This window comes from Gorilla gorilla, chromosome 23 (assembly GCF_029281585.2).
Source record: "Gorilla gorilla gorilla isolate KB3781 chromosome 23, NHGRI_mGorGor1-v2.1_pri, whole genome shotgun sequence".
Taxonomy (NCBI): Eukaryota; Metazoa; Chordata; class Mammalia; order Primates; family Hominidae; genus Gorilla; species Gorilla gorilla.
In genome coordinates this window covers 19,992,222-20,020,094 of record NC_086018.1, presented here as the reverse complement: position 1 = coordinate 20,020,094, position 27,873 = coordinate 19,992,222, and the positions used below count along the sequence as shown (strand labels likewise).

Sequence of the window (27,873 nt, the reverse complement as noted above, 5' to 3'; positions counted from 1 at the left end):
TAGCTTGCTGCCAGCTGTACAAAAACAGGTGGCAGGCTGGATTCAACTGGCCCCAGATGTAACTAGAAGAGGACAGATGTTAGGTTCAGTTGTTTCCTCACAATCCCTTCAGTATGGATAGTCAACAAAGGGACCACACCTGAGAATTATAACAGCTGGCCTTCTGGTGGGCAAACCATCCCCTGATGGACTGGAAGCCTACCCCCCACCCCAAGCCCTGGCTGCGACAGCTCTGGAACCCTGACTGCCTGGGTGCCCCTCAGCTCTGGAACCCTGACTGCCTGGATGCTCCTCAGCTCTGGAACCCTGACTGCTTGGATGCCCCATCAGCTCTGGAACCCTGACTGCCTGGAACCGTGATCCGGAACCCAAGATCCTTTCAAGGCCTCAGGGGCATTGCTGCTGCCCTCCTCCTTCTCAATCTAACCCCGCGTCCAGCCGTCGCCACCAGGGGCGCCAGAGCGCGCGCATGCTCCTAGCTCGGAGCCGCGCCGATCTCGCGCCGGCACCTGGCAGCCAATCGCAGGTCTCCACTGGACGCGCGAGTGTGGAGGCGTGCGCGTCGGCGGCGCCGGGGGCCTGAGGAGGCGTAGTCGCCGCCGGCTTTGCCCCGGGAGCGCCTCCGGGGCTGGTGCGTGGCCGGCAGCTCGCGAACAGCAGCTGATCCGGACTGGTAAGGACGGGGGCGTGGCGCGGTTTCAGCGTTCCCTGAGGGGAGACTTGAGGGATTTCATGGCGAGCCGCAGCCCTGCGGGTCGCGACACCGCGCTTGGCTGTGCGCTGCCGGAGCGGCCTTTGCAATACAGCCGCTTTCTGTGGGGAGTGCAGGGCAGAAGCAGGTCCCACGATCCCCTCACGCACACCCCCTTCTCTGATCTCAGCGGGCGCCACTTTTACATCAGCCTCCACTCCCTCACGCAGACGCCCCCACCCCCGGGCTGGGCCCGGGCCTCCTGGAGAAGGGGCCTTTCCTGGCTCCCAGTGCGCTCCCCTCCCCCATCGCCCCCGCGGGGTCTCTTTTGGCGCTCAATGCATTTAAAAATCTGAAAACTGCTTTGTAACCCCAGGCCCTCCCCAGTTCTGGAGACCTGTAGGCCCAGACCCTTAAGGCATTTGAATGTATCGGTCTCTCTCCCCTACCGCAGTGTCTTGTCTCATTTACTGCGTCGCTGTCGGGACTCTTAATGCAGCCCCTGGGACCCTAATGGAGTCCCTCCCGTGAGAGCCAGGACCTCGGGTGATTTGGAGGCTTTTGATTTGGGCAGTTGGCGGGTGGGACGTTTTCCTTTGCTAAGGTAGGGTAGATTGGAGGAACAGATCTGGGGGAAAGGAGTTCAGTTCACTTATCTGGTTAAGTGTGAGATGATTGATAAGTGTGACCTAAATGGCAATGTCAGGCAGTGGGATCGAAAATATTCTTGTGACATGTAAGTAACTAATGCTTCTCTCTGGTTACCTCAAGGATGTGACCTTCTGCCTGGAATAGCTCAAGTTCTTAAAAGTTGCGTTGTAATAAACCTGAGGTGAGAAAAGAGAAGTCTCCCTCATAAGGACCAAAGTTGTATTTTCTTCCTTCAGTTTCGCTCCCTTGCCCTTTCCTTTGCTGAAACATAGCTGTTTCGTATTTAATATTTTACTGAGGGAATCAGAATGATGCGTTTGATTAGTTCAGGCCAATTGTTGATGTAGGTCATTCGGGAACCCTCTAAATTGCTTTCTTGAGAAAGGAGAGGGTGGTAGTGGCATTCTTTTACCACATCTCTTGAAAAAAAAAAAAAAGAGCATCAGGGATGTTAAGTTATATAAAGCTGACTCCTTTTATCCTACCCTCTTTCTCGGCGACTGTATTTCATGAGGTAATTGCATGCAGCAGGACAGGGGAGGTCATCTGAAGTCATTGCATGCCAGTAGGTGAGATTATAGTGAATTCTGTGCCCAGCAATTTGTGATTACAGCTCAGTGAGACCCATTGTATTAGTTATCTATTGCCGTGTAACAAATTGTCTCAAAACTTAGTAGTTTAAAATAAAAAAAAAATTTATTACCTCATAGTTTTTGAAGGTCTGGAATCCAAGAGTGGCTTAGCTGGCTGTTTCTGGCTCAAGGTCATTCATGAGGTTTCAGTGAAACCTTTGGCTGGATTGTCAGTCTCTGCGGAATTGACTTGGTTTGGATCATCTGCCTCTAAGCTCACTCACTGGGCTGTTGGCAAGAGGCCTCAGTTCCTTTCTCTGTGGGTCTCTCCATGGGGCTGTTCATGTCACAGCAGCTGGCTTACTTCAGAGCAAATGATTCAAGAGACCTTGTACCCAAGATGAAGGGCAGAGTCTTTATGACCTAATTTCTGAAGTGGCATACCATCACTTCCTGCTGTATGTGCTTGATCCCACAGGCCAACCCTGTTAGTGGCAGAGGGCTACAACTATGTGAATTCCAGGAAGTGGGATTCATTTAGGGCCATCTTGGAGGATGGCCACCGCAGCCATTTATCCACCATTTAACCCTTTTCCATAGGATCTCAAAGCATTGTCCTGTTACTCTGGGTGAATAATTTGACTTCTTGCTAAGGCCAGAACCTCTACATGTGCACTTGTTTATTTAAGGATATTATTCTAGCAAGACTTCTCTTTGTCTAGGGTTAAGTTTTCTATCTCTCCAGATCATTAATATAGCAAACATACTGATTGTACCGTCACCTCACCTTAAAGATCTCGTTTTTGATGCCACATCTCCCATCTGCTTGTTTTAATTTGTATTTGCTTGTCCTTACAGGAAAATTTCTCCAGAGTTGTCCATATTTGCTATCTCCTGTTCTCGTTCTTCCTTAAGCCCACTGCTGTCAAGGTCATCAATGAATTCCACTTTGCTTAATCCATTGGTCAGTTTTAGTTGATTTTCGTGATTTTATTTGATCTATTGGCAGCATATATTATAGTTCCTTTTCTCCTCCCCATTGGATTCTGGGATGCTTCTCTTTCTCGATTCTCCTCCCGCCTGAATGGCTGTGAATAATTGTTTTTTTTTTTAATTTCCTTTACCAGCTCCTTCTCATCTCCATGACCTCTAATCAATGGAATGCCCCAGAGCTTAGATCTCAGACCTCTTTTCCCTGAGTGATCTCATCCAGTCTTGTGTTTTAAATAATGCTACATACTGAAGACTTCAAAATTTAAGTACCTACCTCAGAACTTTCCTTGGGCTCTGATCTCATAGATTTACCTGCTCAGCATTACCTCTTGTGTGTCCTCCTCCTCTCCTTCACATCCCAAACCCAATCCATCAATGAACCTTGTGGGCCTTCTAGATTTTTATCTAGAGTCCGACTTCTTAGTATCTCTATTTCTCCATCCTGTCTGATACTACCATCATCTTTTGTTTATAATATTTCAGTAGCTTCTTGTCTTCTGCTTCCACTATTACTCTCTAAAGTCTATTCTCCACACAGTAGCCACAACAATCCTAATGAAATGAGTGAGATCATATTACTTCTCACTCAGAGCCTTCCAGTAATCTCTCATCACACTCAGGGTAAAAGCTGAAGAATTTATTTTTATTTTTTGTCTATTTATGTACTTATTTTTTGAGATGGAGTTTCGCTCTGTCACCCAGGCTGGAGTGCAATGGCGCAGTCTTGGCTCACTGAACCTCTGCTTCCTGGGTTCAAGTGATTCTCCTCCTCAGCCTCCCAAGTAGCTGGGATTACAGGTGCCCGCCACCACACCCAGCTAATTTTTGTATTATTATTATTTTATTTTTATTTTTATTTTTATTTTTTTTTTGAGATGGAGTCTTGCTCTGCCACCGAGGCTGGAGTGCAGTGGCACGATCTCAGCACACTGCAGCCTCTGTCTTCTGGGTTCAAGATATTCTCCTGCCTCAGCCTCCCGAGTAGCTGGGACTACAGGCACGCACCAGCACACCTGGCTACGTTTTGTATTTTTAGTAGAGACGGGGTTTCACCATGTTGGCCAGGTTGATCTCGAACTTCTGACCTCAGGTGATCTACCCACCTCGGCCTCCCAAAGTGTTGGGATTACAGATGTGAGCCACCGCACCCGGCCAAAGCTGAAGAATTTAGAATGGCCTACATGATCTTGGCTTTCCTTTGCCACAAACAGCTCATTTTTTATCTCATTTCTAACTTGTCACCCTTTTCATTGGTCCACCTATGTTAGCCTATTGATCAGTCCTTGCATGTGTTAAGTGCTCCAGTCTCAGGCTTTGTGTTTGCTGTTCCCTTTGTTGGAGTATTCTTCCCCAGATAGCCATATTCATGTTATATGAGTATCAACCTGCCTCCATTTCCTACTTTATTTTTCTCCCTAGTGTTTATATAACCATCTTACTTTTGTTAAAAAAATTATTTTCTGACTACCCCTTCTGGAATGTCAGCTCCCTGAAGTGAAAGACTTTGGATCACTGCTATATCACCAGACCAATATATGGCACCTTGTTGCCCCACCAAACTTTTATTGAATGAGTGGTCTTCTTAAAGTTGTCTCAAATACTACCTTGATGCTTCCCCTTCTCCTTTTCTCTGTAGTCATGAGATTATGAGAACTGTGCAGATTCTTGATCATTCCTGTATAATTTCTCTCTTAGTTTTTTGTGGACTGGGATATGTTTTAATTCTACTGATTGAATACATTTTATAGCTATAGCTCCACTAAAATAGCAAACATCAGAACATCAAATGTGTATGTTTGGCTACACACAGAACCTTATATGATGGTCTTTCTGTAGATTAACAATTTCTCCCTAATTTCTTAACATCCCTCCCACCAGCTCAGTTCTAATGCAGCAATATTACTTTAGGGTCAATTTGATATGTGAAAAGAGAATAGTGACTTTCACCTTTTGGCTTTCAACACTTAGTTAATGTGGGCACAAGTTTTTTTTTGTTTGTTTTTTGTTTTTTTTTTTCAGACAGAGTCTTGCTGTGTTGTCCAGGCTGGAGTGCAGTGGCACAATCTCAGCTCACTGCAACCTCCGCCTCCCGGGTTCAAGCAATTCTTCTGCCTCCTGAGTAGCTGGGATTACAGGCGTGCGCCACCACGCTCAGCTAAGTTTTTGTATTTTTAGTAGAGATGGGGTTTCACCATGTTGTTCAGGCCGGTCTCAAACTCCTGGCCTCGTGAGCCACCTGCCTCGGCCTCCCAAAGTGCTGGGATTACAGGTGTGAGCCACCACACCCGGCCTGGCACAAGTTATTTTAATCTTATTCTTTGTTAGCTTCTTATACTTGTAAACTACAAGTGTGTATAGGTCCATTCCTTGTTCTTTCCCTTCAGTGTGTAAATTAATCAGTTATTTGGATAATACTGAATAATACAATTCTGAGAGTTGAGCTTAAGCATTAGTGTTGTATAAGTTTGAAACAAAATGTGAATGCTCTGCAGAAGTCTTAACTGGGTTTTTTTCCCTGGGAGCTTCCCAGTCGCAGAGACCCAAGTTACATAGGGAGTCATGATAGGACCTATGTGGTCTACATAGAATATGCTCTCACAGCTTTTCACAACCTCTAGATTCCTTATAACTAGGTTGACTATGTAATTTATCATCTCAACTGAAGGACTTATTAAAGATTGAAGAGTGGTACTATCCATAATTCCACAGAGATAGAAGTTTAAACTACAACTGTCTTGGTCATACCAGCATATTTGGTAATCCTACGTATAAGTTATTTGGTCTTCCAAGTCCTTGGTATCGGAGAAGAGTTCACTCTGCAAGGAGATATAACTGTTCCATCCTTGGGAATGTATGACTCCCACTACAGTTTGTAAATTGACCACCTGATACTAGCTTAATTCTTTTTGTTGGCTAGATGAGCTTGCATTGTTCCATTATCCTTGCTACGAATTGAGTCTGCTTAATGGTGCTTTGAAAATTTAGCAGCGGTTGTTGGGAGATGGAGGGTTATACCAGCCTGTTGCTAGGCATTTTTTTTTCTTTGAAATATAGTTCATATGCCATAAAATTCACCCTTCGCAGTGTGAAATTGAATGGTTTTTAGTATTATATACTTACAAAATTGTACAACCATCAGCAATATCTAATTCCAAGACATTTCATCAACTCTAAAGAAACCTTGTATCCATTAGCAGTCACTCCCTATATTACTTTTCCATAGCTGCTATAACAAATTATCACAAACTTGGTGGCATAAAACAACAAAAATTTATTCTCCCTTAGTTCGGGAGGTCAGAAGTCTAAAATAAGTTTCACAAGACCTAAATCAAGATGTTGGCAGGGCTGTCCTCCACTGGGAAACTCTAGCGGAGAATCCATTCTTTGCATCTTCTAGTTTGTGGATGTGATGTTCTTTGGCTTGTGACCATGTCACTCTAATCTTTGCTTCTGTCTTCACATCACCTTTTCCTAGAGTATGTGTGAAATCTCCCTCTGCTTCTCTTACAAGGACATTTGTGGTGGCATTTAGGGCCCACCTGTATAGTCCAGGATAATTTTCCCATCTGCAAAGATCCTTTTTCCAAATAAGGTATCATTTACAGGCTTAAGGGATTAGGACCTGATATTTTGGGGGCCATTTTTCAAACCTACTATATTCCTTTCATTCCTCTTCATCTAGCCCATGGCAGCTGCTACTTTATTTCTGTCTGTATGAATTTGCCTTATTCTGGACATTTTGTATAAGTAAAATAATAAAATATGTGGCCTTTTGTGTCTGGTGTTATTCACTTAGTGTATTTTCAAGGTACACCGTATTGTATGCCTGTTTGTACTTCAATTTTTTTATGACTGAATAGTATTTCATTGTACGGATATACCACAGTTCGTTTATTCATTTATCAATTAATTTACATTCGGTTGTTTGCACTTTGTAGCAGCATTATGGCTATATTCCAGCTAGCTTATATATGTGTTATATTTTCAGTTCTCTTGGGTATATACCTAGGAGTGATATTGTTGGGCCATATGGTAACTCTATATTTAAATTTTGAGCAATTGCCAAACTTTTCCAAAGTACCAGTTTATATTACCACCAGTAGTATATGAGGGTTCAGATAGCTGCACATCCTCTGCAACACTTGAGATTGTTTTTGCTTATAACTAACCTAGTGGATGTGAAGTAATAGCTCATTGTGATTTTGATTTGCATTTCCTTAATGACTAATTATATTGAGCAGCATTTCATGTGCTGCTTGGCCATTTGTATATCTTTGGAGAAGCGTTCAAATCCTTTGCCCATTTTTTTATTGTTTGTTTTTGAGACAGGGTCTCGCTCTGTTGCCCAGGCTGCAGTACAGTGACACAATTATGGCCCACTGCAACATCGACCTCCCAGGCTCCAGTGATCCTCCCATCTCAGCTGCCACCCTGCCTCATTCCACCCCTGAGTAGCTGGGACTACAGGCGTGTGCCATGATGCCCAGCTAAATTTAAATTTTTTTTTTTTCTTGAGACAGTCTTGCTCTGGCACCAAGGTTGTAGTGCAGTGATGTGATCACGGGCATACTCTACCACGCCCGGTTAATTTTTTAATTTTTTGTAGAGGTAGGGTCTCACTATGTTGTACGAGCTGGTCTGGAATTCCTGAGCTGACTAAGTCCTCCTGCCTCAGCCTCCCAAAATACTGCGATTACAGGTATGAGCCACTGTGCCTGTGTTTTTAAATTTTTTGTAGAGAAGGGGTCTCACTACATTGCTTGGACTGATCTTCAACTCTTGGGCTCAAGCGATCCTCCCATCTCAGCCTTCCAAAGTGTTGGGATTACAGGCGTGAGCCACTGTGTCTGGCTTATTTTTTATTTTATTTTATTTTTTTAACAGAGTCTCACTCTGTCACCCAGGCTGGAGTGCGGTGACATGATCTCGGCTCACTGTAACCTCTGCCTCCTGGGTTCAAGTGATTCTTCCTGCCTCAGCCTCTCGAGTAGCTGCGATTACAGGCGCATGCCACCATGCCGGCTAATTTTTGTATTTTTAGTAGAGGCAGGGTTTTGCCATGTTGGCCAGGCTGGTCTCAAACTCCTGACTGTAAGTGATTCTCCCACCTTGGCCTCCCAGAGTGCTGGGATTATAGACGTGAGCCACCATGCCCGATTGGGGCCTGTTTTTAAAATGAATTGTTTTATTGTGGTAAAAACGCATATAATTTACCACCTTAACCATTTTTAAATTAATAGTTCAGTAGTTTCAAGCATTGATGTGAAACAGATCTCTAGAACTTTTTCATCTTGCAGAACTGAAACAGTGCCCATTAAACAGCAGACTCACCCTTTTCCTCTGCCCCTAGCCCTTGGTAGCCATTACTCTACCTTCTGTTTTTTGTTTTTTTGGTTTGTTTTTGTTTTTGTTTTTGTTTTTTGAGACGGAGTCTTGGTGTGTTGCCCAGGCTGGAGTGCAGTGGTGCAATCTCCACTCACTGCAACTTCTGCCTCCCAGATTCAGGGGATTCTTCTGCCTCAGCTTCCCGAGTAGCTGGGACTACAGGTGTGTGCCACCGCCACGCCCAGCTAATTTTTTTTGAAACAGTTTCTCTCTTGTCGCCTAGGCTGGAGTGCAGTGGCGTGATCTTAGCTCACTGCAACCTCTGCCTCCTGGGTTCAAGCAATTCTCCTGCCTCAGCCTCCCAAGTAGCTGGGTTTACAGATGCCTGCCACCACATCCGGCTAATTTTTGTATTTTTTTTAGTAGAGACAGGGTTTTGCCATGTTGGCCAAGCTGATCTCGAACTCCTGACCTCAGGTGATCTGCCCACCTCAGCCTCCCAAAGTGCTGGGATTACAGGTGTGAGCCACTGCTTCCGGCCTCTACTTTCTGTTTCTATGAATTTGACTATTTTAGTTACCTCATATAGGTGGAATTATACAAATACAAAAGTATTTGTCTTTTTGTGACTGGTTTATTTTATTTGGCATAATATCCTCAAGGTTCAAACATGTAGCATGTGACAGATTTTTTTCCTTTTTGAGGTTGAATAATATTCTATTGTGTGTATATATATATATATATCATATTTTGTTTATTCATTTTTGGGTAGACATTTGGGTTGCTTCTACCCCTTGGCTATTTTAATAGTCCTTCTGTGAACATGGGTGTGCCAGTATCTCTTCGAGACCCTGCTTTCAATTATTTTAGATTGCTAGAACATATAGTAGTTCTGTTTTTAATTTTATGAGGAATTTCTGTACTGTTTTCCATAGTAGTTATACCATTTTACAATCCAGTAACTGTTTGTGAGGATTCTAATTTCTTTCCAACAATGTTTGTTTTTTAATAGTAGTCATCCTACTAGGTGTGAGGTGGTATCTCAAGGTGGTTTTAATGTGCATTGCTTTTATGATTAATGACACTGAATATATTTACTTGGTCTTTTGTGTATCATCTTTGGAGAAATGTCTATTCAAGTTCTTTGGCCTTTTAAAAAATTGAGTTATTTGTATTTGTCATCTCCATTATGGTTTTACTTCTTGCTTTCTAATCTGAATGCTTTTTGCTTCCTTTTCTTGCCTAATTACCTTGGCTGTAGAACCTCTAGTACAGTGTTAAGTTGAAGTGGTTAAAGTGGACATCTGTCTTGTTCCTGATCTTAGGGGCAGGGGTACTTTCAGTGTCACCATTAAGTATGATACTATAATAGCTGTGAGTCTCATACAGATGCGTTTGTCTGGTGGAGAAAGTTTCCTTCTATTCCTGATCGTTTTGTTGTTTCAAATCATAAAAGGATGTTAGCTTTTTTCAAGTGTTTTTTCTGCAGGCAGGTGTAGTTTTTGTCCTTTAGTAAAATGGTATAGGCTGGGCACGGTGGCTCACGCCTGTAATCCCAGCACTTTGGGAGGCCGAGGCAGGCAGATCACTTGAGGTCGGGAGTTCAAGACCAGCCTGACCAACATGGAGAAACCATGTCTCTACTAAAAATACAAACGAATTAGCTGGGCGTGGTGACGCATGCCTGTAATCCCAGCTACTCGGGAGGCAGAGGCAGGAGAATTGCTTGAACCCAGGAGGCGGAGGTTGTGGTCAGCCAAGATCGTGCCATTTCACTCCAGCCTGGGCAACAAGAATGAAACTCCGACTCAAAAAAAAAATTAAAATTAAAAAAAATAAAAATAAAATTATTTTTGGTTGATTTTCATAGAATGAACCATCCTTGTATTTTTTAAATAAATCCCACTTGGTCATGGTATATAATCGTTATATATGTTGTTAGATTTTGTTTGCTAACATTTTGTTGAGGATTTTTGCCTCTGTAAGGGATATTGGCTGGGCACAGTGGCTCACGCCTGTAATCCCAGCACTTTGGGAGGCTGAGGCGAGCGGATCACGAGGTCAGGAGATTGAGACCATCCTGGCTAAAAGAGTGAAACCCCGTCTCCACTAAAAAATACAAAAAAATTAGCTGGGCATGATGGCGGGCTCCTGTAGTTCCAGCTACTCGGGAGGCTGAGGCAGGAGAATGGCCTGAACCTGGGAGGCGGAGCTTGTAGTGAGCCGAGATCACGCCGCTGCACTCCAGCCTGGGCAACAGAGTGAGACTCCGTCTCAAAAAGTAAAAATAAAAAAATAAAAAGGATATTGGCCTGTAGTTTTCTTTTTTTATATGATTTCTTGGTTTGATTTTGGTATAAGAGTAATAACTAGCCTCATAGAAAGATGTGCAAAGTTTTCTCTCCTCTTCTAATTTTTGGGAAAGTTAATGAAGGATTGGTGTTAATTCTTTTAAAAACGTTAAGAATTTACTAGCATAGCTGTCTGATTTTGGGCTTTTATTTGGGGAAGTTTTTTGATTACTAATTCTATTGCTTGTTTTGGATCCATTCATATTTTCTGTTTGTTCTTGAGTCAGTTCATTAGTTCGTGTCTTTCTAGGAATTTGTTTCATCTAGGTTATCTAATTTGTTGACAGATAATTTTTCATAGTATTCCTTTATAATTCTCTTTATTTCTGTGTGGTTGGTAGTAATATACCCTCTTTATTTTTAAAAAATAATTCATTGAGGTGAAAGTCACATAACATCAGTCATTTTAAAATAAACAATTTAGTGATATTTAGTGCATTTGTAATATTGTACGTGTGCTGCCTCTATCTAGTTCTGATACATTTCCATCATTCCATAGTAAAACCCCTTTACCCATTAAGCAGTTTCTCACCATTTTCCCTTTCCTATCTTCTGGCAACCACAAATCTTGGTTTAATATCTATGGATTTATCTATTTCTGATATTTCCTGTAAATGAAATCATACAATATATGAGCTTTTGTCCCTGACTTCTTTTACATGGTATATTTTCAGGGTTTACCCTGTTGTAGCATGTATCAGTATGTCGTTTCTTTTATGGCTGAATAAACATTCTGTTGTATGTATATACCATGATTTGTTTATCCATTCATCCATTGATGGACATTTAGGTTGTTTCCACCTTTTAATTATTATGAGTTGTTGCTATAAACATGTATACATGTACTTGAGTACCTTTATTTCTTTGAGTGTATACTTAGATTTGTGGGATCATAAGTCTATGTTTAACATTTTGAGGAACTGCCAAACCATTTTGTAATACAATCTTTTGAGTTTTACAAGCTTTTGTTAATTTCCAGGATCTGAAAAACGTGATTTTTGTAGTTTTTGCTAGTGTTCTCTTTGCTTTTATGAAGCAGCAGCTATTTGTAGGTCTTTATTCCACCATTCCCCTTAACTTCACCCTGTTGCTGGGCATTTAACAAATTGACTTTGTTACGCCTTTTTTTAGTTGTCTTTTTTTGTGGTCCTCCACAACCGCTCTTTACATCATTCTTCAAGCCCTTTAAAAACTCAGCTTTAGTGAAGAAACTTGACTCTGAACTATCAGACCACTTTTGGTTTGAACTGCCACCCTGTCAAATCTCCTTTGTAACCTCCGCCTCCCGGGTTCAATTGATTCTCTTGCCTCAGCCTACCAAGTAGCTGGGATTACAGGCGCCTACCACCACTCCCGGCGAATTTTTGTGTTTTTAGTAGAGATGGAGTTTCACCATGTTGGTCAGGCTGGTCTCGAACTCCTGACCTCAGGTTATCTGCCCACCTCAGCCTCCCAAAGTGCTGGGATTACAGGCGTGAGCCACTGCGCCTGGCCTTTTTTTTTTTTTTTTTTTTAAGATGGAGACCAAGATTCTGCTCATAGGAGGAAAGGAAGGAAAAGGGGAAAAATGACTGATTTTCTCTGTTGCTTAAGAGTAGATCCCAGGCTGGGCACGGTGCCTCACGCCTGTAATTCCAGCACTTTGGGAGCCTAAGGCGGGTCTATCACCTGAGGTTAGGAGTTTGAGAGCAGTCTGACCAATATGGTCAAACCCCATCACTACTAAAAATACAAAAATCAGATGGGCGTGGTAGCATGTGCCTGTAGTCCCAGCTACTTGGGAGGCCAAGACAGGAGAATTGCTTGAACCCAGGAGGTGGAGGTTGCAGTGAGCCGAGATCACGGCACTGCACTCCAGCCTGGGTGACAGAGCGAGACTCCCATCTCAAAAAAAAAAAAAAAAAAGAGTAGATCCCACTCACTGTTATAGCCACACACAAATTTTTTTCAGGCATCAGTCCCACTTGAGTAACTTCTGTGATTAGATTTTAGGCCACCAGGACTCCTATGGTACCTATCCCCACCATCTTCCCTTGCCTGTCACTTTCTTCACCCCACTGCTTCTTTCTCAAACTTGTCCCCCCCACCCACACAAATAACTCTACACATTTGCTATCTTAGAATTGAATGCCCATTAAACAGAGATCCTTGCAGTACATGGGAGTTTTATAGGATCCTTAAAACTACAGCAAACATTTGTATTCCATCCCAGGGCAACTAAATAAAACAAAAATAACTTTTTCATAAATATTTTTTAATAAATACTTTTTCAAAAGTAAGCTGAGGATGGTAGAGGAGTGTAAAATAGGGTTGAAACTAGCCTGAGAGGCCAGGTGCAGTGGCTCACGCCTGTAATCCCGGCACTTTTGGAGGCCAAGGTGGGTGGATCACTTGAGGTCAGGAGTTCGAGACCAGTGTGGACAACATGGGGAAACCCCATCTCTAATAAAAATACAAAACATTAACCAGGCATGGTGGCGCACACCTATAGTCCCAGCTGCTCAGGAGGCTGAGGCACAAGCATCTCAGGAGAAGTTGCAGTAAGTTGAGATTGTGCCACTGCACTCCATCCTGGGTGACACAGCGAGACTCCATCTTAAAAAAAAAAGGCCAGGCGCAGTGGCTCACGCCTGTAATCCCAGCACTTTGGGAGGCCAAGGTGGGTGGATAACCTGAGGTCAGGGGTTTGAGACCAGCCTGGCCAACATGGTGAAACTCCATCTCTACTAAAAATACAAAAATTCGCCGGGCATGGTGGTGGGCGCCTGTAATCCCAGCTACTTGGTAGGCTGAGGCAAGAGAATCAATTGAACCTGGGAGGCAGAGTTTGCAGTGAGCTAAGACTGTGCACAAGACTGTGCCACTGCACTCCAGCCTGGGCAACAAGAGCAAGACTCCGTCTCAATTAAAAAAAAAAAAATCTAGCCTGAGAGTCTAGGAGGGGAGTAACTATTAAACCAAGGTCGTTCCTTATCAAAAGACATGACAATTTCCACAGACTAAACTGAGAGAAAAATGAAGAATTTACAGATCCTTACTACTATTTCCACTCTTGCTACCTCTCTGACCTTTTATCCCCTTCAAGTGTATATCCAAATTTACCTTCTCCATGAGACTTACTCTGACTACACTATGTAAAATTATAATTCTCTTATACCTCCTCAACTTCTAAGCCTGCTCTATTATTTTTTTCCCAATTCTATAACATCATCTTCCATTTCACCAGAGAATTTGCATTTTTATTATACTTACTATCTTTCTTCCTCCACTGGACTGTTTGTTAGTTCCTTCTGTTGAAATAGTTTGTTTTGTTTTTGTTGTTCATTTCTGTCTGTTATGTTTACTGATTTCTGTCAAGTGCCTAAAGCAGTGCCTGGCACACAATAAGCACTCAATATTCATTAATGGAAAAAGGTTATCTAGAAGTAGTCAGAAATCAATTCAAAAAGGTAGACTGAGGGAAAAAGTGGAAAATGTTCAAATGTGGGAAACAGCCAATTTTCTTCAAGTCTGGGAGCTCCTAAGGTGTACTGTTAGAGGAAATGTGACAGCCCCACAATCCTGGGGTTCAGAAGAAAAATATATATGGCCAGATCTCATCATAAGGACCAATAGTTTGGGGAAGCCTTTCCTCAGAAGAGTATGTGTGTGGTTAAAAACTCGTGTGTGGTTATAACAATGGTTTACTAGAGGCTGGGCACGGTGGCTCACGCCTGTAATCCCAGCACTTTGGGAGGCCGACGCAGGCAGATCACAAGGTCAGGAGTTTGAGACCAGCCTGGCCAACATGGTGAAACCCCATCTCTACTAAAAATACAAAAATTAGCCAGGCGTGGTGGCACGCACCTGTAATCCCAGCTCCTCAGGCAGGAAAACTGCTTGAACCCGGGAGGCAGAGATTGCAGTGGGCCAAGATTGCACCACTGCACTCCAGCCTGGGTGACAGAGCAAGACTCCATCTCAAAAAAAAAACAAAGAAAAAACAATGATCTACTAGAAGGGCCATTGTTTGAATGCATAGAAATAATCTGGAAGGTGGGTTATCATCCACTGATCTCTCAGCTTTCTTTGGAATTGAAGCCCTCCTATTGGCTTCTCCCATCATGGGAGGTGAGAATTGATTTTTGAGGACAAACCTGTTAGATCTGATATGTCTTTGCATGTCTAACCTCCCTACCCCAGTATCTCAAGATTCTGGCAAATTGGAAAATAAGCATTCATTCATCCATTGGTGGACATTTGTAGAGAAGGGTCTCTGGACATCTAGAGGAGAAGAAAACTCTCATGGTCTAATGCTACTCTTGTTCTTAATGAACTTGTTCATTAACTTATTAGCTTTGTTCCTGATCCTTGCTCTATTCCTCTTTTTCATCTTGATTGATGGTTGGATGGAGGGTTAATCAGTATGGACAACAGCCAAAAATCTAACGAAGAGCAACTGGTTAGGAAGTCCAGCAGTGTTATTAGAACCCAGTTTAAGTTTTTCTTCTTTACTTGTTTGATGGTTTATTAACAACAGGAATTCATTTCTCACATTTTTAGGCTGGGAAGTTCAAGATCAAGATGCTGGACGATTTGGTTCCTTAGTGAAGGCTCTCTTCCTGGCTGGTGGATGACAGCCTTCTTGCTGTGTTCTCACATGACAGAAAGAGGAAGCAAGGTCTGTGGTATCTCCTCTTATAAGGGCGCCAATCACATCATGAGGGCCCTATCCTCATGAATACATCTTAACCTGATTATCACCCAAAGCCCCCATCTCTGTATACCATCACATTGGGGGTTATAGCTTCAGTATACAAATTTGGAGGTGGGGGGAACACAGTTCAGCCCATAGCATAACACAAATTATTTATACCTAAAATATTCTCTAGAATTGGAGGAATCATTTAACGCTTAGGGATAGAAGAGTGATATAATTACAGTTGTGTTTTAAGATCCATCTTGTGGTGTGTTATATAATTTGAAGGACAGAGAAAAGAGACAGAACAATTTAGGGTCTAGTACAAGTGTACAAAAATGAAGTAACCAGTGGACCTAAATCTAGAAGTTGCGGCCTGGGCTGGGGGCCATTAATAGGAATGGACATGAAAGGTAGAATGAGCGATGCTCTAAAAGTTATTTAAAATGGCTTATAAGGTACTTTGACATCTTCTGGGAGGTAGAGGAGGTTTGAACAGGTTTACAAAATAGTGAAAAAATGAATCCAGTGAGACACTTTAATTCTTAAAGACTAAGCAGTTAACAGCAATATCATCAGAAATAGGTGTGCACTAAGTCAGTTTTAGCAGAAAGAGCACAAAACCAGAATTCAGGAATTAGGCATCTTAGTGCTAACTCTGTCTACAAACCCTCTATATAACTTTAGTAAATCATAAACTTCTGGGGGCTTTAAAAATTAATCTTCAGATTGGCCGGGCATGGTGGCTTACGCCTGTCATCCCAGCACTTTGGGAGGCCAAGGCAGGCAGATCATGAGGTCAGGAGATGAAGACCATCCCAGCCATCATGGTGAAACCCCATCTCTACTAAAAATACAAAAATTAGCTGGGTGTGGTGGCGCACCTGTAATCCCAGCTACTCGGGAGGCTGAGGCAGGAGAATAACTTGAACCTGGGAAGCAGAGGTTGCAGTGAGCCGAGATCGTGCCACTGCACTTCAGCCTGGGTGACAGAGCAAGACTCCGTCTTGAAAAAGAAAAAATAATAACAATAATAAACTAATTAATCTTCAGATAAATCTAATGGCCATGTTGTCAGATTATAGTCTGATTTTTTAGGATATTGGAGAATATTAATGATTGTGAATTAGAATATTTTCTTTTTTTTTTTTGAGATGCAGTCTTGCACTGTCACCCGGGCTGGAGTGCAGTGATGTGGTCTTGGCTTACTGCAACCTCCGCCTCCTGGGTTCAAGCGATTCTCCTGCCTCAGCCTCCCGAGTAGCTGGGATTACAGGTGTCCACCACCAGGCCCAGCCAATTTTTTGTATTTTTAGTAGAGACAGGGTTTCACAATGTTGGCCAGGCTGGTCTCCAACTCCTAACCTTGTGATCCACCTGCCTTGGCCTCCCAAAGTGCTGGGATTACAGGCATGAGCCACCGTGCCCGGCCAGATATTTTCTTTAGAGAGGATGTTAGAAAATACATTTAGAATTACCTAGAAGGTAGTTACTGGAAATGTGGAAGTGATCCTGAGAAGAAGATTGGATTTGGGCAGGAGTTTTCCCACAGGACATTTGGTAATTCCTGGAGCCATTTTTAGTTGCCACCCTGGGGGACTACTGCTGGTTTCTAGTGGGTAGAGATCACAGATGCTGCTAAACATCCTACAGTGCTCTCAACAGCCCCCAGCAAAGAATTATCTAGTCCCAAATGTCAGTAATGCTTAGGAAACACTGGGCTAGGTGACATCATCCTGGAGTTAGGCGATTGAAGTTGTGTATAGACAGACTAAACCAATTTTAGTTGACTCCAGAGAGCAGTGTATTCATATCTGCCTTATATTCTTTCTGGCATTATATATCTACTAATTAAGTTGTAAATCACTATTCATGATACACCAGTTTGTATATAGTTGACAATGCTTAATATTGTATTCCTTTTTAAATTCACTTCCAAGGTGATACACATATTTATAGGAATAAATATTGTCTGTATGTTCCAAAATTAGATACTGATATCCTAATTAAAATTAAAACAAATGTGCATGGCATTTATTAGATGTCAATTTAATTTTTATGCTTTGGATTATGCTGATTTGAAGGGTCCACATTGGGATACAGTGAATCTTGATGTGTTTTTAGAAATTGGTGAGTTATGAACCTTGGTTTCTAGTGCCTACATTTTGCTAGCATTAGACCAGTTTTTGAAACAACTAGTAGTGACCTAGTGATGAGGCTTAACTGATTTTGTGGGTCTGTGGTTAGTTTAAGAAAAATGAGGCTGGGCGCAGCTCAGGCTTGTAATCCATGGCTCATGCTTGTAATCCCAGCACTTTGGGAGGCCGAGGCTGGTGAATCACAAGGTCAGGAGTTCAAGACCAGCCTGGCCAACACAGTGAAACCCCGTCTCTACTAAAAAATACAAAAATTAGCTGGGTGTGGTGGCATGTGCCTGTAATCCCAGCTACCCTGGAGGCTGAGTCAGGAGACTTGCTTGAACCCGAGAGGCAGAGGTTGCCGTGAGCTGAGATTGCGCCACTGTACTCCAGCCTGGGCGACAGAGCTAGACTCCGTCTCAAAAAAAAAAAAAAGAAAAGAAAAAGACAAGAAAAATGAAATAGAAAATTTTAGACTGCAGCCTGTGTAGTAAAGGTAGTTATTATTTATGTGTATGTGCTTGTGTAATTGGACTCCATATAACTTTTTTTTTTTAAACTATTGGTTGTGGTCAAATATTTGTAAAAAGCTAGCTTTAAGTCCTTTATTGGCCTATGTAATTTCCAATGGATAAAGTTCTCAGAGTAAATTCATAGAAAATGTGGAATTAATGGAGCATAATCTTCTTTAAAAATAAAGGATCTTATGAAGGAGAGTCGATATTTATTGATTCATTTAACAAATTCTGTATTTGTTGAGCACCTGTCCTGTGCCAGACACTGTTCTTTGTGCTGGGCATACAACAGTCAACAAAAGATAGAATACCTGCCCTTTTGAGTTTTATGTTCCACTGGATGGACAATAGAAAATAATCAAGATAAATAGGATCGTAATATGTTAAATGGTGATAGGGCTTTGGGGATGAAAGAAAAGGGAAAAGAGATTAGGAATGTGGGTTAGAGGTTGGTTGGAATATTTGAGAACCTCACCGAGAGGGATGCTTGGAATAGAGCCCTAAGGGCAGTGAGGAGCTAGCCATGCAGATACCCAAATGATCATTCATATTGGAAGGAACAAGGGCTTTGAGCAAGGAAAAGAGCTTAGTATGTTCAAGAAATAGCAGGGAGGGCCAGGTGCAGTTGCTCACGCCTATAATCCTAGCACTTTGGGAGGCCAAGGCACGTGCATCACCTGAGATAAGGAATTCAAGACCAGCGTGGTCAACGTGGTGAAACCCGATCTCTACTGAAAATACAAAAATTAGCTGGGTGTGGTGGTGCATGCCTGTAGTCCCAGCTACTCAGGAGGCTGAGGCACAAGAATCACTTGAACCTGGAAGGTGGAGATTGCAGTGAGCTGAAATATATACCTGGGTGATAGAGCGGGACTCCATCTCAAAAAAATAAAATTTAATTTAAAAAATTAAAATAAATAGCAAGGAGGTTAGTGTGGCTACAGTGAAGTGGATAGTGGGGAGTAGTATGAGATAACTGCAGGAGCAGTATGTGGGGTTGGTAGTGTAGTCTTCTAGGCATTGGTAATACTTGGTCTTTTACTCTCAGTTAATCAGAAAGCCATTGGAGGGTTTTGAGCTGAACAATGATACAGTCTGACTTTGTTTAACACAATCAATCTGCTTGCTATGTGGAGAAGAGATTGAGGAGGAAGCACTGTTGTGTTTAAGTTCAGTGGGTAAGTCAGAACTGGAGGGAAAAATTTAGGAGGCATTACTGAATGGATTATAATTAAGGCCATGAGTTGGGATGAGATTATCTGCCTGGCAATTGACATTGTGCTATGCTGTTTGTTGGTTATGTGTAGGTACTCTAACTATAAATTTAATACCTCTTTTCTATATTAATGTTTATGAGATTACTATATATGAATCAATTGAGATATGTACACTTATTGTAATTTTCTTCCAATTCCACTACAAATCAAGCTGCCATTGAATAGGTGGTGCTTTTAAAAAACCAGCTATTACTGTAAGTCTAAGAAATAAGAATTTTTGCCTTTAAGATAGCAAAATACATTTAAAAGTAAAAAACTTGCTAAAGAGGAAGCATCTGGTGTGTGGCAGACTAAGGATTCCAGCTTACTCTTCAACTCCAAAGCCCATGTTTCTAAACACTGCACAATGATGCCGTCGTAAAAATGTGTCTTTTCCATATAATTTTGCCTAGTGATTAGCTGCTGGTAGGCTTTTTTTTTTTTTAAATGGCATAGAGCACAATCAGTACAGCAAAGTTATGATTCTAGATTCATAGGAACCTGATCTTTTATCATAGGTTTTAAGCTGTTATTTATCCTCTTTCAGTCTCAGTGTCCTTGTCGGTAAAATAGTGGTTTATAAAAACAATGTTTTGGAGGAAAATTAAATAAGGTAATGCATTTTCCTGTACTTACTGATGTATGTTTGTACTTAGGTGGCAGTTTATATAAAGGAAGCATTGGGACTTGTGGCCCCACCATTCAAGAATAAAAAAATTAGAAAATGGAACAATCATGTGAGGAAGAGAAAGAGCCTGAACCACAGAAGAACATACAAGAAACCAAACAAGTAGATGACGAAGATGCTGAGCTCATCTTTGTTGGTGTGGAACATGTAAATGAAGATGCTGAGCTAATCTTTGTTGGGGTGACTTCAAATTCAAAACCAGTTGTTTCAAACATTTTGAACAGAGTCACCCCGGGTTCATGGTCAAGGAGAAAAAAGTATGGTCACCTTAGAAAAGATACTGCTCGCAAATTGCAGCCTAAAAGTCATGAGACCCTTACATCAGAAGCAGTGACCGTCCTGCCAGCTTCCCAACTTGAATCGAGATCAACAGATAGTCCTATTATTATTGAGCCTTTGTCTAAACCTGATTATAGAAATAGTTCACCACAAGTTGTGCCTAATAACTTTTCAGAATTACCTTCTCCTTTGATTACATTCACAGGTTCATTGCATCATCCAGTAAGTACAGCACTTTCAGTAGGAGGTATAAATGAAAGTCCTCGTGTATCAAAGCAACTTTCCACTTTCGAAGTAAACAGCATAAATCCCAAAAGGGCTAAACTCAGGGATGGAATTATAGAAGGAAATTCTTCAGCTTCGTCCCCTTCAGATACCTTTCATACAATGAATACTCAGCAAAGTACACCCTCAAACAATGTTCATACCTCATTAAGCCATGTTCAGAATGGAGCACCTTTTCCAGCAGCTTTTCCAAAGGACAATATCCATTTCAAGCCTATAAATACAAATCTTGATAGGGAAAATGAATTGGCAAAAACAGACATTTTGAGTCTAACAAGTCAAAACAAGACCTTTGATCCCAAGAAACAAAATCCCATTGTGTTACTTAGTGACTTTTACTATGGACAGCATAAAGGAGAAGGGCAGCCGGAACAGAAGACTCACACCACCTTTAAATGCCTCAGCTGCGTGAAAGTTCTAAAAAATGTTAAGTTTATGAATCACGTGAAGCATCATTTGGAATTTGAGAAGCAAAGGAACGACAGCTGGGAAAACCACACCACCTGCCAGCACTGCCACCGGCAGTTTCCCACTCCCTTCCAGCTACAGTGTCACATCGAAAATGTCCACACTGCCCAGGAGCCCTCTGCTGTCTGTAAAATCTGTGAATTGTCATTTGAAACAGATCAGGTCCTCTTACAACACATGAAGGACCATCATAAGCCTGGCGAAATGCCCTATGTGTGCCAGGTTTGCCATTATAGATCGTCGGTCTTTGCTGATGTAGAAACACATTTTAGAACGTGCCATGAGAACACAAAGAATTTGCTTTGTCCCTTTTGTCTCAAAATTTTCAAAACAGCAACACCATACATGTGTCATTATAGGGGCCACTGGGGAAAGAGTGCACACCAGTGTTCCAAGTGCCGGCTACAGTTTTTAACTTTCAAGGAGAAAATGGAGCACAAGACCCAATGTCATCAAATGTTTAAGAAGCCTAAGCAACTAGAAGGATTACCTCCTGAAACAAAAGTTACTATTCAAGTGTCACTGGAACCTCTTCAGCCAGGATCAGTGGATGTAGCATCCATAACTGTGAGCACATCTGACTCTGAACCGTCACTCCCCAGGTCTAAAAGCAAAATTTCAAAAAAGTCCCATTAATTCTAGTTTCAGTAAATCTAAAGCAAGTATTTCAAACCAAATTTAAAAACCTCATAAAACAAAAAATACAAACCATACATTATTCAGTAGCACCAAAAATAGTGAAACTAGTGGATTATATATGACTTTTTAAACAAGATTCAGGATATATATTATTTGATCTGAATTTTGAGGTATTATTTTAAAACATCTGGTTTTCATGTTAACTGTATCTGGCTTAACACATAAAAGGTGTTTGTGTGTGTATGTGTGAGAGAGAAAAAGGTATTAATTTATTTTTTTAATTTTAATTTTTTTTTTTTTTTACTTTAGAGACAGGGTCTCACTGTTACCCAGGCTGGAGTGCAGTGGCGTGATCCTAGCTCACTGCAGCCTTGAACTTCCAGGCTCAAGCATTCCTCCGCCTCAGCCTTTGGAGAGTAGCTAGGACTACAGGTGCAGCCACCACACCCAGCTAATTTTTTATTTTAATTTTTTGTAGCAATGGAATCTTGTTATGTTGCCCAGGGTGGTCTCGAACTCCTGACCTTAGGGGAGCCTCCTGCCTCAGCCTCCCCAAGTGCTGGGTTGTGTGAGCCACTGCCCCTGGCACCTATTTATTGTTTTGGTATTTCATGTTACTCCTAAGCTTGAAAGCTCTTTTTTCTATATACAGAATTCATAGAATTTTTGAAATACTTAGTTTTCTTTACAGCTTTTTCCATGCATTCAGCATTTCATGGTTAACTCTAGTCAGACTGGAATGGCTTTGTTATGCCCTGGCCTACTTGCTGCCGAATTCCCAGAAGTGCCTCTGCTGTGCTGGCATAAAATAACCTGAAAAGATTCTGAAAAGCCAGGATGTGGAATTGAAAGAGAAGCTGCTGCGTGAGCAGAGACCAAGAAGGCGGAGGTTAGTTGAGGGAGAGCAGTGGTTCTTTGTTCTAGTTGAAGGATAGGCACACATTCATTCTAGTCTTGGGGCCAGGTCAAAAGGAACACTGCTTCAGAGTGTCTTTACCTACCTGAAAACATCCAAGGAAGCCAAACCATTCAAAGTAAAATGCTTTTGTTGGTGAAGGGCACCTGCAGACATCAAACAGCCATCATGTATCATTGGTTTGAGGTGAAATAGCAATAAAATTAATAGAATGGTGCCTGGTACTAGCTGACTTCCTGTTCTGTGATCTAAAGATGAATTTGATTCATTCCCTCTCCTCTCCCTTCTGGCTAGCCGTTAGTGGAGAATGAACTGGCCATATTCTTCTCAGCCACAGCTGTAAAGCAAGTTTCCCAAGGGGAAGAAGCCCTAATGTCTATAATTTGAACTATACTGGACCCATAGTTTTAACTGAAAAGGGCCAAACAAGTGGTGTCTGTCCAGTTCCTGGACTGGGCTAAATTTAGTTTTCCCACTGTTAAGCTGGAATGAGGACTGTCCAAGAACAGTAGGTACAGTGGACAAAAATAGCCCAGGGTGACTGACTGAATTTAAACCCATAATGGCTTTATATTTTTCTGTGCATATATATCTTACCCTAATCGAACATGTGAAGCTTGCAACTTTATGTCTTGCTTTGGACATGAATGTATTACAGTTTGCAGCTATTCTGTTATATGTATAGTTTCCCAGTTTTTTTGACACTAATGCTGTTTGGGTCTTACCTGACACACACCAGTGTGCAAGAAATGTCTCTCTAATTCAATAAGTTTTAAGACTTAGAGTTAATGTCCTTCATCTGATCTATCCTATCTAATCTGTACTATGGGTGAATCTTTTTCCCTTGCTCTCTCCAGGGGCTGTTTCACAGTATTCTGGAGTACCTTTTGAGTATTGGTTCCTGAACATCAGCAGCCTTGGCTGCCTCTGTGGACTCCCGGAGTTGTCTCCCTGCTTGTGTTCTGGTGCCATCCTTTGTTCCTCCACCCCCGACCAAGGTGCCCAGCAGCCTGTCTTCACCAGTCAAGGAATCCGCCATCTTGGCTATAGACATAGGTCTGGAGAAATCTCTCCCTTTTTCCTTGATTTCTTTTTAAAGGTACCTTATCTCTCCCCACTCCTTTCTTCCCTCCTCAATCTAGTTAAATTTCCTAAGCTTTCACAAAAATCTGGGAAGAGATAATTAAGAGCTTAGCATCCCTCTTAGAGTAGAAGGCAGTACAGATAACAAAGAAGTTGTGAGTATATTATCTACATTTTAGAAAATTTTCTGACTGTAGATCTGTAGATTCTGTTGTATTTATTTGCTGGACACTCATTTGATTGATTTGCACCTTGAACACTATACTAGGTCTTTTCAGTTACGTTGCTTGGGTTAAGACACTTTGCTAAAATTACAGCCTGAATCCTTTCTTTAGTTGAAGAAAGGGTATGTGTGTGCAAGTGGGTGTGTGCGCGCCAGTTTTTCTTGTCTCAGGTAGATACTCCCACTGTGTATAAATAGATCTACAGACTTTTCATACTTACCTCCCGTATTCTGTTTCTGTGGTAAAAATATGAAGTGTTTTAGTTGTATGTTGAGTGATTGGTTGGTATTATCAACACTGTTGTTTGCAGTTTCATTAAAGCATGCTCTTAAGGAGTACATATGGTCATTAATTGCCAACTATAGATTCCAGTGATCTGGCCCCTGCCTACCTCCTTCCTCTCTTTTTCATTCTCTGTCATGCTTCTCCACTGTTTTCCCCAATGATGCACTATTTTGACACGCTGGCCTTGCTATTCCTTAAGCAAATCACATTCTTCCCAATCCAAAGACTTTGCACATGCTGTTGTCTTTCTTAGAATGCCCTTCCCCTAGGCCTGCATGGCTTGCTACCTCACTTAATTGTTTGACACTTCTTTGGTTCATTGAGCTTCAAGGCTCTTAAAATGCCACTGACAATGAGATCTCCCTTTAAAAAAAAAAACAAAAAACTTTTACTTTTCCTCTTAAAGGCACTTTACTCTCTCCCCACTCTTTTCTTCCTCTTCAAAGTATTTAAATTTCCTAGGTTTTCATGAAAAAGCTGTAAAGCGATCATCATCAAGGGCTTTGCTTCTGTCTTAGAATTGAGCTAGCTTGAGTCAATTTCTGTGCCTGCAACCAAATGAAAATTAATATAGTGAGTTCTTTCAGGAGCTTTCTCTGTTTTTCTATTGATACCTCTATATATTTTTAAGGCAATGTCACTTTGTTTTGTTTACAAATATATTGAATATGTCAAGATTACTATTTTGTTATTGCCCTTTGTGAATTTCCTTGTCTATTTTGCTCACTTGTTCTTTCAGGTGAAATTTATTATTTTATTAATGTTGCCAAAAATTATAAGTAAAATATCAATTATAGTAATAAAATGTTTTGTGAAAAAAATGCTGTTGCTGTATTGTTGCTGTATTGTCTTTCCACCATAAGTAAAATGGGACATTTATTTTGTTTTTTGAGACAGAGTCTCGCTCTGTGACCCAGGCTGGAGTATAGTGGCGCGATCCCAGGTCACTGCAGTGTCCACCCCCTGAGTTCAAGTGATTCTTCCGAGCAGCTGGTACTATGGGCATGTGCCACCATGCCCAGCTAATTTTTGTACTTTTCGTAGAGACGAGGTTTCATCGTGTTGGCCAGGCTGGTCTTGAACTCCTGGCCTCAAGTGATCCGCCCACGTTGGTCTCCCAAAGTGCCGGGATTACAGGAGTGAGCCACCATGCCTGGCCTAGTTTTAGTTTGTAATTTTTATTTAGTACCACTGTATAATCTTTGCCTTTTTGCCACTTGTGTTCATTTTTAGCCTTATTGCTACCGCCAGAACTTTTTTTTTTTTTTTTTTTGAGACAGAGTCTCGCTCTGTCGGCTAGGCTGGAGTGCAGTGGCCCCTGATCTCGGCTCACTGCAAACTCTGCCTCCCGGGTTCACGCCATTCTCCTGCCTCAGCCTCCCAAGTAGCTGGGACTACAGGCGCCCGCCACCACGCCCGGCTAATTTTTTGTATTTTTTTAGAAGAGACGGGGTTTCACCATGTTAGCCAGGATGGTCTCGATCTCCTGACCTCGTGATCCACCCGCCTCGGCCTCCCAAAGTGCTGAGATTACAGGCGTGCGCCACCGTGCCCGGCACTATAGCCAGAACTTCTAAACAATATTTAAGATGGAGTTAATGGGCTTCTTTTTTCTTGGTTTTAATAAGAAATGATTTGCCCTTAAAGGTAATAAGTATATTGCTTAAATAATTTCTATTTCCATTTTTGGGGCCAGGTCTGGTGGCGCATGCTTGTAATCTCAGCACTTTGGGAGGCCAAAGCGGGTGGATCACCTGAGGTCAGGAGTTTGCGACCAGCCTAACACGGTGAAACCCCCTCTCTACTAAATACAAAAAAATTAGCCAGGCGTGGTGGCGCATGCCTGTTATCCGAGCTACTTGGGAGGCTGAGACAAGAATCGCTTGTACCTGGGAGGCGGAGGTTGCATCCAGCCTGGGAAACAAGCGAAGCTCTATCTCAAAAAAAAAAGTTTCTATTTATTTTTTAGAATCTTTAAAGAGAATTATTTAGTTTTATAATTTACAACATCTATTAAGACAATCATTTTCTTTACTAACCCAAGTTTTTACTTGGTTGCACTTACAGCTTTCTTGTTAGAAACCTTCCTTTCCTGAAGCAAAAGTAGTTCTATTTGGGGTAGGATATGGTTTTAACTACTCGGAATCCCACTTCCTTTCTCATTTCTAATATTAAAGTGTATTTCCTCTTCCTGTCATTAATTCATCCTGGTTTTATCAATGTTTCTGATTTACTTTTTTCAAGAAGCAACCCCCCATTTGCTTTAGTTTTGTTTTCTCTATTTTTGTTTTTATTCATTATATCTTGTTCGCTTTCTTTAGCATTGTTTTTGTGAGGTTTTTTTTTTTTTTTTTTGGTAGAGACAGGGTTCTGCTATGTTGCCCAGGCTGGTCTCGAACTCCTGGGCTTAAACAGTCCTCCTGCCCTGGCCTCCCAAAGTGTTGGGATTGCAAGTGTGTGCCACTATGCCTAACCTATTTTTTTATTTTCTTTAACAAAGGATTCAAACCAGCTGGGCGTGGTGGCTCATGTCTGTAATCCCAGCACTTTGGGAGGCAGAGGTGGGTGGATCATATGTGGTCAAGAGTTCGAGCCTGGCCAAGATGGTGAAAACCTGTCTCTACTAAAAATACAAAAATTAGCTGGGTGTAGTGGCGGGCGCCTGTAATCCCAGCTACTGGGGAGGCTGAGGCAGGAGAATCACTTGAACCTGGGAGATGGAGGTTGCAGTGAGCTGAGATTGCACCATTGCACTCCATCCAGTCTGGGAAACGAGTGAAACTACGTCTCAAAAAAAAAAAAAAAAAAAAAAATTAAGATGTGGTGGTGCACACCTGTAGTCTGACCAGCTACTTGAGAGGATGGGGCGAGAGGGCTTGAGTCCAAGAGGTCTGCAGTGAGTTATGATTGTAACACTAGGTGACGAGATGCTGCCTCAAAAACAAACAAAAAAACCAAAACTTGGAAACTAAACTGAAAGTCAAATTATTAAATATATACCTACTACAAACAGTATTCAGTTATCAAAAGTAGTGATTATAGGAGCTATTGCAGTACACAATTTTATTTGGCTATAATGCAAAATAAGAAAGGAACATACAAAGTTATATGTACTTTGCAATTGTAATTATTCATGATAACATCTATGGAAAAGAATGATAAATTCTAAATACAATTGAGTTTACTTAATCCCATAGTGATTTTTATTCTTTCAAATGCTGGCCAGGTATGGTGGCTCACAACTGTAATCTCAACACTTTGGGAGGCCAAAGCAGGCAGATCACTTGAGGCCAGGAGTTCCAGACCAGGCTGGCCAACATGGTGAAACCCCGTCTCTACTAAAAATAGAAAAACTGGCTGGGCATGGTGATGTGTGCCTGTAATCCCAGCTACTCGGGAGGCTGAGGCAGGAGAATCGCTTGAACCCAGGAGGTGGAAGGTGGAGGCTTAGCCGAGATCACCCTGCTGCACTCCAACCTGGGCAATGGAGCGAGACTCTGTCAAAAAGACAAATGTTATATAGGTGAGTTATTTTGTCTTTTAAAAGCATTCATCATATAAATAAAAGAAAGTAAATTCCATTTCAGTGGTTAGCCTTTTAGACTCTTTCCTTCCTGGTTATGAGATTGAAATTAGAACAATTATCAATGTGTGGCAAGACTGCCACTAAGAGACAAGTCTTTCTTAGCTTTAGGGCAAGAATTGGCAAACTGTGGCTTTTAGGCTAAGTTTAAATTTTCAAAACATTGTTAGAGCCAGAGACCCATATACACCCAGCAAAGCCTAAAATATTTACTACCTGACACTTTATAGAAAAAAGTTTGCTGACCCCTGCT

General features: G+C 41.7%; 1 protein-coding gene and 1 long non-coding RNA gene across 9 annotated transcripts in view; one reads left to right on the top strand and one right to left on the bottom strand.

The window, feature by feature from the left end:
• Positions 1-2,278, bottom strand: part of LOC109024546 (uncharacterized) — a 36,029-nt gene extending 33,751 nt beyond the window's left edge. For all 5 annotated transcript variants that reach the window (XR_010133122.1, XR_008675143.2, XR_010133123.1 and 2 more), the window contains exon 1: positions 2,046-2,278. This is a non-coding gene — a long non-coding RNA (uncharacterized lncRNA). The remainder of the gene's footprint in view (positions 1-2,045) is intronic.
• On the top strand, positions 491-25,282 carry ZNF280B (zinc finger protein 280B). 4 transcript variants are annotated; one of them, XR_008675139.2, is made up of 4 exons: positions 492-673; positions 15,126-15,243; positions 19,827-22,418; positions 23,303-25,282. XR_008675139.2 is itself a non-coding variant. In XM_055375076.2 (4 exons), exon 4 carries the CDS (start codon positions 19,895-19,897, stop codon positions 21,524-21,526), a length of 1,632 nt encoding a protein of 543 aa, XP_055231051.1. In that variant the 5' UTR covers positions 492-673; positions 1,463-1,523; positions 15,126-15,243; positions 19,827-19,894; the 3' UTR covers positions 21,527-25,282. The 4 variants fall into 4 exon arrangements, 3 of the variants coding, with proteins under 3 accessions (XP_055231052.1, XP_055231051.1, XP_018873600.3); XM_055375076.2 differs by adding an exon at positions 1,463-1,523 and having other exon boundaries at positions 19,827-25,282; XM_019018055.4 differs by having other exon boundaries at positions 19,827-25,282.
• The last annotated feature ends 2,591 nt before the right edge of the window (positions 25,283-27,873 follow it).

Bases quoted from the DNA above. Each gene is read 5' to 3' on its own strand.
- ZNF280B (XM_055375077.2), top strand. From the start codon at position 19,895: ATGGAACAATCATGTGAGGAAGAGAAAGAGCCTGAACCACAGAAGAAC.